This window comes from Argiope bruennichi, chromosome X2 (assembly GCF_947563725.1).
Source record: "Argiope bruennichi chromosome X2, qqArgBrue1.1, whole genome shotgun sequence".
Lineage (NCBI taxonomy): Eukaryota > Metazoa > Arthropoda > Arachnida > Araneae > Araneidae > Argiope > Argiope bruennichi.
In genome coordinates, this window is record NC_079163.1 from 92,595,884 (window position 1) to 92,608,072 (window position 12,189).

The 12,189-nt window shown below is 27.5% G+C and overlaps 1 protein-coding gene across 1 annotated transcript in view; it reads right to left on the bottom strand.

The window, feature by feature from the left end:
• LOC129960096 (centaurin-gamma-1A-like) overlaps window positions 1–11,828 on the bottom strand; it is a 102,068-nt gene extending 90,240 nt beyond the window's left edge. The window contains exon 1 of the mRNA XM_056073205.1: window positions 11,466–11,828. Coding sequence (XP_055929180.1) covers window positions 11,466–11,643 — 178 coding nt within the window. The 5' untranslated portion in view covers window positions 11,644–11,828. The remainder of the gene's footprint in view (window positions 1–11,465) is intronic.
• Window positions 11,829–12,189: the final 361 nt, after the last annotated feature.

The window sequence follows — 12,189 nt, forward strand, 5'->3', positions numbered from 1 at the left end:
AATTAACTTTTTAAGAAACAGGAAAAGAAGATGGTTTTCATATAAATGTTAAGCGTCCAAAAAGGCATGGAAGGGGAAAAAAAAATTGTCTAATGATAAATGAATAAATTAAAACGGAAATTTTATTTGGCGATTTAAAGAAAATAAACTTGTTTCGATAAAATCAAAAAATCATTAAAATAATTAATTTTTTAACAATTGTCTAATTTCAGATATAGAGGATAATTAATATTATTTTCTCAAATATATATCTATATAATGAATATATTTAATCATAAAATTTTCAAATATATAAGGAAATAGATTTATTTAAAACCGATAACTCTCCATTAAAATCCGTATTAACAATATTTAAGCGTGCTTTACTGGAATTTATTTTTCACTTTTAGAGCTGAATAGAACTAGAAGTTTATTTTATCTCTTACCATAATAAACGAGAACTCCCTTTGTAAGAGTTTAAACCTGCTTCAGAAACTTTTCTCCTATTTATCATAAATATATAACAAATATCAAAATCATCTTCCTTTACATTCACATGATGCATTTCTTTTCACTGACAGCAATTACTTGATTAAAAAATTTTATTTTCATATGTACATTTATTAAGGCATTTGAAGATTAATTCCTAATTATTTGCTAGCAATCAAGCAAAAAATTTTCTCAGCAAAAAGGAAAATCTTCAACAGCAATTGGGTAAAGATATACAATAGAACGAGTAGATACCCATCAACAATGAGATGGAAAATTGTTCTATATTCTCACCAGTGTTTGTAAATTCTATAAAAAAGTTCCATAAAATAAAAACAATTTTAGCTCAATAAAGCTACAAGTTTTTGTACTTATCTACCATAACATAATAAGCCGATATATTTTTTTAAAAATAACAAAAACCATATTCTTAAAACCAAACTTTATTCTCTTAAATACTACAGAACGTGAATACATAGATTAAAGAAAATGAAACCCCTCTCGTTTCTGAACTCCAGAAAAGCTTTCAATGCCATTCAGTTTAGAGCACAATAGTAGAATACTCAATACTAAGTGCAAATCAATTGCTTAAACAGAAAGAAAACTGTCTTTTAAGCAATTTGACATAATATGCTTTTATTCTCAAATCCGAAAGACTCTGTTAAGATTCAAAGTAATAAAAAAAAAATAGAAAAGAGCACTTTTATAGAAAACCACTAGAAATAGTGATGACTAAAAAATTGTTTCAAGAATTCCACTACTAGTCTAGAGCGCCTTGATGGGCCACTGCTCTTCGAATTGAAATCGGATAACAAAGAGGATCAGCTGCCTCTAAAGAAATTGAACTGCCTCAGGGAAAACTCGCTCTTGAGAAATCGACTCGCTATCCATTCTAAAAATAGTTCAAGATCTGCCTCTTCGGATGTCCACGAGAGACAGCTATTTTTACGCTGAAATAGAGCAAAAGCAAAATGGAAAGTGGGAAGAATTTAAAGGTTTAAGATAAGTTTTGGAATTTAAACAAACTAATTTTTTAAAATTCTGTTTCATTGAACATTATTGAGCTCATGGATCCTGATATAGTGATATTTAAATGTCTGATAAATATGTAAAGAATGAAAACAGTAATCGCCATGAAATGCGAGTTTATTGTAAGTTCGCCTTTTTTAAAACAAATGGGTGGATAATAACATAAGGTATAATCCAAAATATAATCTATATAATCTGCCAAAATATATGATGAGTAGAAAATATAATCTAATATAATATACCTTGATATAATACAAAGTAGATGTCCAAAAATTGTACCTGACATTGAAAACGGGCATTTTACAAATGAGAGAAAATGATTCCTGAGATTTCCCTTATAAAAAAAAGAACATCTAAGGAAGGACTTTATATAAGGATTTCCTTAATACAGTAAGAAGGATTAAAACAGTATATAATCAATAAAAAGCTTGATAAGTTTTTACGAAAATTAATACATATTACTTAAACCAACTTTCACGTTAAGAAATCAAATTAAAAACTTAAGAAACATAGTCGGTTCTCCCATCCTCCTAAAAAATTAATTTATAGAATCGGCTAAAAAAACTAATCTCTTCAAAAGTTAAACCATATACTTCGAAATACAAATCTTAAAAACAACCAAAAGCAATATAATACACCACAATAAACAATATTTTGAAAATTAAAATTCAGTTAACCCTCTGACATACTAGTTTTTCCTTATATTTATATAATTAAATGCCATATTTTGTTTTCCGATATTTTTATTTTGTTGTGAATCAAATAAAAAAAATTATTCCACTACTACACATAACATTAGCATAATATAAATATTTAGCATTTTTATTTTCTAAACTAATTATTACAAATGAAAGAATTACAATTGTAGATCGACGTGCATCTCAGACAAGAAGCAAATTAAGGATTTATTCTCTTCTCTCCCACCCTCCTTGTATTTTTAACCCAATAAATTCCAATACAGCGGAAGAGTTTACAAAAATATAATATGCATAGTCAATGTTTTCACGGAAACTTTAAAAAGTGTCTGTATGATAAAACGGAAATGGTCATAAAACAAGTTAAAGTTCTAGGCGCAATACAACTCACTATATGCAAATATGAATTAGAAGTGACACAGATAAATAGAATCAAACCAAGCTGGTTTTACAAGATATAATACAGTGACGTGCAAAATAAAATAGCTAATCTGTAGTCAGGTCTTGTTTTCCTCAATTAAAATTTTCATCATGCCACACGACACTTTCGATTTATAATTTTAAGATTTTTCAAAAAGAAAATAATAATAATATCATAAAATCAGAAATAAAATCACTTATCTTCTTCCGCAACAATTAAATGTGTCACGATAAATTCTTACCCAAAATTAAGAAGAGAATGCGAAACTCTTGATTTATAGTTCACACACATCAATATTTAAAGGCCTTTTTTTTAACAATTTAATTATATTCATTACTTTACAATTACTTATCTATTCATTAAGAAAGAAAAAAAAAAAAAACGAACAAGAAGTGAAGAAAAAGAAAGCATTCTTATCAACAACTGTCAAAAATGATTTCACGATTCTTATCTTTAGACGTTGATTCACCTTGAACAAGAAAAGAAGGCAGAATAGATTTGATCAAAGCCTTCCTGTTCCGCGGCGGAACGCTAAAGGTGAGGGAACATAAGGGGTTTTCACACAGTTTTCCCATTTGCGACCCCCTTTCGCTTGAAAAAAAAAACGACGACCCCTCAGAGCAGTTATGTGTCGGTGGTTATGAAAGTGGACCAAGACATATTTCGAAACTTTTAACGGTTTGTTTCTTTATATTCGATTCCTCAAATATAAAGATTGGATTTCAACAACTTTGTAAAAGAATTAATTTTAGTAAAATTAACGTCCCGTTTCGAAGTATTTGTATTGGGGGGGGAGTTGTAATTATTGTTTAATACATTTAATCGACAAATTTTAATGAAATGTTTTACAAAAATATGACATTTTATATACATACTTTTATTTACTGATGGCAAAAGTAATCAAAATTTATTTTTAAAAAATGTAGTGTTGAAATTTTTTATGACTCTTAGTTTAATCTCTGATTTGCCGAACTTTAACTATATTTACTGTATACATTCAGAAGGGGCGGAAATATATTTGCTGGTACAGCAGTTATATAGCCTAGACTGTTCGACCCGTCTGTCAGCTGGGCGCAGGTTCAGCAAAAGTCAGACACGGGTGGGGTGGGGGTGAGGGCAATGATTTATAGATCTAGTCTCTCACTATGGGTATTGTCAATCGATATCATGCTATCAACAGAAAAATGTTCCCTCAGTAAATATAGTTGCAGAAACTCTAGGTCTATACCAATCAGAAATTAATAATTCTGGAAAAGAGAAATGCATTTTCTTTTAAAATCTCTTTGCTAGTGAATATTTTATAAGGAGTTTCAATTATGGTTACATTTTGCAGTAAAAACATGAAAATATTTCATTTTTCTTCCTGCTCTTTTGTGCAAACTGAATCGCATTGTAACGTTATTAATACTAAATTAAACTTTTTTGGCTGTTACGAAAATGCACTGAATATATAAAATAATTTTGGACAAAATTTGATTTTTACGCAGTTTTCTTTGAGGCAGATTTGAAAATAATTTATAGGAGATGCTTTTCCGTTAGTTTTTTTTAACTTGCATAATTTCTGGTATTTCTAGTTTTCTAAAGCACTTGTGTTCATGTGCAATCGTAAAATTTCCTTTTCATACAAAAAAAAAAAAAAAAAAAAAAAATCAGATTCACGGGAATATAAGAACAAAAATATCTCTAATAAAAATGAATGAGAAATTCATTTGCGTTTTTATTTTTAGACGTTTCATTCATCCTATGACTTTAAAGCAGAAGAAAGAAAGCATTGTGCGTTCCAATTCAGTTTGTGTATCCCCCGGTCTTGTCATGGAGTAAACAGTTAAAACTGAATGTCCTAACCTTTCAAGATATGATTTCATGCAATGTCATCATCTTTGCTAGCTTTAACAAATTAAAAACATAGATAAATATTATGATGCAAGTTTAATTTGGTGATGAATTAATGTACTGAAAGGCATAAAACGAACTTCGGCGGCATTCTCTAAAAATTATATAAACACAGCAGTGCAAACATTCATATTTTATTCTTGATGTCAACCATTTATGAGATAACGCACTCTTCAACTATGATATAAACTGAGAAACAAAAATGTAATTGCCACTTAACTGTCATAATGGCATATTACTCCAGGTTATTCTAAGAATGTGAAGATAATCGGAAAATGTTTCCTATATACTCTTCTAAAATATACTTAAAAATGAATTACATTTAAATTATAAATGCTAATTTCAGCGTTATTTTCGTTGTCTTTTCAACTATTTTTATTAAAAGATAAAATTTGGAATGCAATTTTGTAATAACCTCATATATATTTAAGTCAGAGGTTAAACACTTTCGCGTGAGATCATTCGGTTCTCAGAAACTGATTTCTCCCAAGAGACAAAATATATCGCAATTAATAACCAACATTCAAAGCTTCTCCCGATCTTTATACATTGGAATTTAAAAAATTTCTCCCATTTAGGTGTAAAATATAACAAGATGTATCGAAACTGCCTAGAAATTATTGAGAAAGCAATCACTTTGCAAAATCATTCATCTCTTTCTCACTAAATTATTACTACGACATAATTAAACTATCATGAATAAGTTAAATTAATCACAAGCAAATAAGGTGATTCGAAAATAACCTAATAGCCTGAAATTAAACACTTTTTTCATACATAAAAGTAAAAAGAAAAATTATTGCTAGTTAAGTTACCTCTAAGAATTCTTCTTCCATATCTATATATCTTCAAAGGAGAGCGACAATATACAATCGAGGATTCCAGAAGGTTAAGATTAGATTAGCAATCTGATATCGCTAGGGAGTGTTTATAATAAGAAACTTAGGGATAGATTATTAAAATCATAAAAAATTGAGGAATCAATAGAGAATGCATTTATCCATAGCTTAATTCATAAACTAAAAGGAGACTTCCGTATTCAGTACCCCATTATCTGGAAAAACTTTTGTGGCTTGTAATGTTCCCTACCATCAAATACACGAAAATCCCATATTCAGAGAATTCGAATACAGAGAGTAGAAAATCTATTATTTCTAAAATTTTATTCATTTAACAAGCAGAGAATGACCAAGGTTATACATTATTACAAAATTTCATATTCAAATATAAAATGGAATTAGGTATTCAGTTTACAGCTATCCATTTTGTTCATTAACAAATATTATTTTCTTAGAGATGGAAAGTAAACCATATTTAAAAAAATTTCTACTAATAAGTGATATGAAACAGAAAAAGATGATCATGTAAAAACAGATACACATGCTCAGGGTGAAGCAATTTTTTGCAACACTTGACTTGGGTGTGCTCGTTAATGACTGTTTTACACTGATATCCCATTCGAACTGACATTAGTATGTATCATTTAGCCGGTCGGGTTTCGAGGTGGCTGATCCACTTGAACCATCATCCCGATGTTCAACATTTAAGGTCCGCATTTTCCTAAGAAAACAAACTACTGGAAGTCTTGTGAAATGTACTTGAAAGTTCTGTCAGGCTTGAAAGTGCAAAATAGAACCTCATACTAAATAATAATAACTAAAAGGATAAATACAGAAATTGCATGTTTAAAATTATTAAAGCTGAATTAACAGAAAAACTAGCCTTACAAATTCAGGAATAAAACAATTATTACATCGTATTTCTTTTTCGAAGATAACTTCCACAACTAATTAAAAGAAAATGATACTATATGAAAAGCTACACCAGTTTATTGCTTTTTTATATAATTTGGTAAGTAGGTTGATTTTAATGAGAGAAAATTTGAACAAAAAAAAAAACACTGAGACTAGTTTGTTTTGGGGCTGACAGATTCAGTTGAATCGATTCCATTCTGACAATTTCAATTTCATTAATCAAAGCATTCTAGTGTACAAAAAAAAAGTATTCAAGACATACATAACATAACATTTTTTCCTTCTATGACTAAGCAGGTTTTATACAAAGATACCAAGCCTTTCTGTGCAACAATAAAAAATTGAAATTCGTTAATCCAAATATTTTCCTCTGCATTATTCAGGCACATAAGCGATTAATTACGACTCCTAACATTTAAAACTTTAAAATAAAATTCAAAAAAAATTTCATGTTTGTTAGCTGATAAGAATTACCTTAATGGATCGCCTATTCAGAAATTTATTTTTAAAAAATTGTCTGCACGTTTACGAATTTTAAGCGTCATAATCCAATATCATGAGAAATACTCTGAATTAATCAATAACTATCTTAAACTGCAGGAAATTACTTTTCTATAAACAAGATCGGAAGTTTACTTTCGAAAATTCATGTCTCTGGTGACATAAAATAAGCTATTTCATAAAATAAATCATTCATAATCAAAATAAGCCATTCATAAAATAAATCATATAAAAGATATTTTAAAGCTATGTTGAAACTTTTTTTTTTTAAAAAAAAAAGCAGTTTTTAAAAACAAAGAATAATTTTCCACTTTTATTTCCACAACTTCCATAAAGGATACATTATTTAGCCAGTACTGACCTTCAATAATTATAAACGATTTGTGTTCATTTATCACCATATAAGAATAAATCTCTTTAGTCAATTTCAATATACTGATGACCACTTTCAAAATTAATAAGTATTGTCTGCTTTTGATTGTCTTGTATATCAATTAAATGACTAGATGATAATATTTTTAAGGCAATTACGAAAACAATCTTGTCTTTAAACGGAAACTATATTTCAAATGAAAGCCTTTAATCTGAGAAATGAGAATGATTCCTGGATAAACCATTAAAAAACTCATCATCAGCAATCATGCCATGAAAAACATAAGCTAAAATCAAAAAAAGATAAGGGAGAAAGAATAATACATGATGCCCGTATCAGAGATATAAGACAACTGTGCATTAAAATTCAATAACTTTAGCCATAGAAATTCTTCATAAAGTTAAATAATTGGCTAGTGTTTAATACTTACTAAAAATATACAGAGCAACCAAGAATTTTCAATCTTTCTTTTACAAAACATTATATTATATATATATATTAATAATCCTTTTAAGAAAGTATTTCCAAACATTTAAAAGCTAAGCATTATATAAATCTAAAATATATAACAGAAATGTTACAGTTTATATGAGAATTAATGAATTAATTCAAAATTCATACTTAGGCAGCAGTATCAACTTTACTACTCTCCAATATCAAAATATCCAAAATGATAAACATACTTATGAATAAATAAGATTAAAAGTATATTTAACTTTATGAAGTCACTGAAATTCTTAGAATACTCATCATAGTATATAATGTACATCTATGTAAATATCCAGATACCTTATAATGGTTCAGATTCATGGAGCCAAATTTACTTTCAGGTTTATAAAAATAAACCTGAATCGAACTACAAATGCAAGACTAGCATATAAATGCACTAATAAGTTGCATCTTTCTGGTAGCTCTATGGAACCAATCTTATACGATGCTTTCTCTCAAAGATTAGCTTTATTCAGAAAAGCTAAGCTTTCATGAGCTGATTTAATAACTTTTTGGGCAATCAATAGAGTACTAATGTATGCATTCAATAATGCAATTGTTCTACAGCAGGAATAAGGATAATGTCGACTAAGAAATATCATCAGATTATGAGTATGTCTATATATCTATATAATGAATTACCTTATTCTGATAAATAAACAAAATGCTAATAGAATTTCATACACAGATTTATGAGAATGAAATAAAGTAACTTAAAATTCTCCTTTAGAAAACTTCTGTTGCAAAACAAGAAAAATTAAATTACTGTTTAATTTTAATATTATCTGAAAGCAAATAATTTCATTGTCTTTTTTAAGAAAATAATACTTTTTAATAAAAAGAAAGTTTTTCCAATGGATTTGAAACTTTAGCAATTTTTTCATAAAATAAGTCAGAAAAAAAATACATCAATTTTTTATTAATCAGAATATCTATTTTGATATATTGATTCCTATTTTAAAGAGATTAGATGAATAGGACAAGGTCATTCTTGTTAGAAAATATAGATGAACAATCAAGTCGGTTCCAGTAGTGGAATTTTACGATTTCAAATCAGCGCAGTACATCTAATTACAGTAATGGTTTTGATTTAAAGCCTTTTAATATAATTCACCAATATTAATTTTAAAAGAGCACTTACTGATTTATTATTATTTTTTCCTAACATTAAACACTGCTTTCCTAATTTTGTATTATTAAATTTTGTCAAAGAAAAATGAGTTGAAAGTGACTTGATACAAGAGACATATTAAATACATGCATATTTCCTAAAGAATATGAGAAGCCAAGCTGTATACAGATTATCCTAGAGGTTTCTGATAATCAGATGCTTATCATTTAATAGCAAGGAATGGTATTTCATTGTTAAAAGTTTGGGAACAACTAAACCACGGTTATAGGTAAATAATGATAGAGCACAGCATAAAGAATTGTTTATTAAGTTTGCTAATTTCCCTTGTCATATAAAATAGAAATAAAAATATATATATATAAATATTGACTATAAAACCAACTTTTATAGGAAAGCATAGATTAATTTTTCACTGAAACTTAATCTAAAAATGCTTGATTTTAATTTCTAATATAACATATAATAATATGCACAAATAGAATTTTATACCGAGAAAAGTGACTTTTTTTAAATTTTTACTGAATATGAAAAGAATCACAAGATGTAATTCCTTTCATATTCAGTAATAACACAATTTAATGGTATAAAAATCATATCAATCCATGCAGCAATGCATACGACATTAAATGACATATTTGTGCTTCATATTAGATTTGCTGTTGCTAAAAGTTTTAATCAAGAACATTAATAAAATTAATAGATAAAACACTCTTGAGCTTCTTAAGTGGCCTTTAACTTATCCCTTGGAAAGAAATTAAACCTTTATATTAATGAAATAAATATAAATATTTCATTAAAGAAATCTTCAAGCCTCTTCAGAAATCAAACAAGATAGTTTAAATGCATCGATACGCAGAAAAAATTACAAAGTTAAGATAACATTAAAAAAATTGTTGAAAAGTAAAAGGGATCACCTAAATATGAATTTATTAAATGCAACTAGTTTTAAATAATTCTTGGTATATCCGTAATTTGATAGCATTGCATATATAAAAAACCAGTCGAGCCATTCTATTTCAATTAAAATCAAAAGGCTAAAGGAAAACGCTTTTCTATTAATTATAAAACAAATATTTTTTAAGTAATTTTTCATAAGTAATTTAAGTAACAGTTTTCATATTTTAAGCTTTATTAAATACGGTTAAAAAATTAGTAAACTACCAAACTGAACAAAATATTACTTTCAGCTTTTAAAAGAACTCCGAATAAAATAATTTCACTATCAAAATTAATACACTTATTTATCAGTTAAATACGATAAAGCAATTTTTCACACATTATTAAATTATATTAATATACACATCAATGAAGAGAATTCTACATCTAAATTATATAATTAGAAATAAATTCTAAATACAAAGTTATTAAATAAAGATAGGTAGAAAATTCATAAGAGAAACATTCATATAGAAAAAAATGTTGATCTCTTAAAACAAATAATAAACCATATTTAATAAAAACTTGCAATGAATTGCCAAAAGTTTGGAAATTAACTTTACAAAATTTAAATATATATATAAAGAACAAGAGGTAACCAATATTTCTTAAAGCTAGACAACTTTTAAGTAAGCAACTGTTTTTTTTTAAATTTAAATCCACATATAAGGGCTTAGGATGTGTGTCCAAGAATTTAATTCTAAAATATGCTGTAAAAAATCTATCATTTTTAACTACACCAAACATAATGCCATATTTTGAATAAATAATATAATGAACTGTAAGTAATCATTTTAATAAAAATTATAAGTGATTGAAATGATGCATACACATGATCTACCAAATAAAGTTTCAGCAAATTATCAAATGCTGAAAAATTGTAATGAAAAAAACATTAAGTCAAAGGTTCTTTAAACTTATTAAAAGCTATGCCAACCCATTAAAATCTTTAAGAATGTTGTTTATATACCTATGAATACATAACATAAACAATTATTTGGCAAACTTTCTTAAAAACCCTTTTGCAACTACCAAAACAAACATGTACTTGAAATGAATATCAAAATCTTTTGGTTTTAAGCATATAGATGTTGATATGTTTCAGTACAACTTACAACATGAATTAATTATTTAAACCATTTGTAAAATGCAGTAATATACTTTCTTTAACATTCAATAAACAGATATTAACCAACAACAAACATTTAAGTTGTCACAAAATTCCTAGTAATAAGTTTCATAATATCTTAATAATTTTATATTGAAAAGAAAATATCATTTTCTATTTGAAAAAAAAAAAAAAGGAATTAATTATTCATCAATAACAATATTCATACTTGCTTGTATAACTTAATTATCCATTAAGAGTTTATATGACTGTTTATATCAGAAGAATGTAAATAGAAAATCTAAACAAGATCTGCAAAACCTGTTTTCTAAAAATCTTAAAAGCACATTTGATGCTTTAAAAAACTAACGAAAAATAATTATAAAATATTTAGTTTTGATTCTTACTAGCTTTTATAATACAAGTTATAAATTCAATTTTGGTACACAAGATTAAATGTTAAATTGTAATACTTGATTGGTATACGATATTAAATTTAATAGATATCAAAAAGTGACAATTTTTAAAAATGTAGTTTTGTGGGTAATCTTCATGCTCAAACTTCCCAATTCATTTGCAAGCAATGCATTTCATGAAGCGGTTTAAAAGAGGTTTTATGAAAAAAGTAAATAATGATCATTGTTAAGATTAAATGAAGAAACATACCTTCTATGCAGACAACGTGTTCTCTTATTTGCTGAGCAAGTAAAGGATCAGGCATAAGTTCCAGATGATCGTAAATAGCATATATGCTAGGATGGACACTTTCGAATCTCTGGATTTCTTGACGAATGGCAAGGGAATTGCTGTAATAGGGTTGCTGTACATGTCCCCTATTATTCATGTTTATATCATTTTGTTGTCAGCTAAAAGAGCATATATCCATTCTAACAAATCGCTCACAAACATTTGACAGATCACACTCGAACTCTGATAATAACAAACTTTTCGATCATAACAGAGTAGTAATGGCCATTCAACTTTAACTACGCATGCGCTACATCATCGGATGCCTGTAGGCTGCTCAACTCCCTCATCTCGGAAGCGAGAATCGTCTGTAGGAACTCGGGAGGGAAAATTCTTTAGGGAAAAATTTAGGCATACTTTTAATTAAGGAAACACTTCAACTTCGACTAAATTTAAAATTTTAAAGCATAAATATTGCAAAATTATAGATAATTATTAATATTAATGGCTGAATAATCAAGGACCAATTGCAGCTAAATAAAACTAAATTGTGTCCAAAACATAATCCAAATCATTTATTGATTAGATACAAGAACATATGTTGTTGTTTCTTATGGCACTTGCCATGGGCAAGCCCGCTGTTACGAAGACAGCGATTTTAAGCCGGTGGGGGAGCGTCTCTTGATTTTAACTAGGGCCAAGA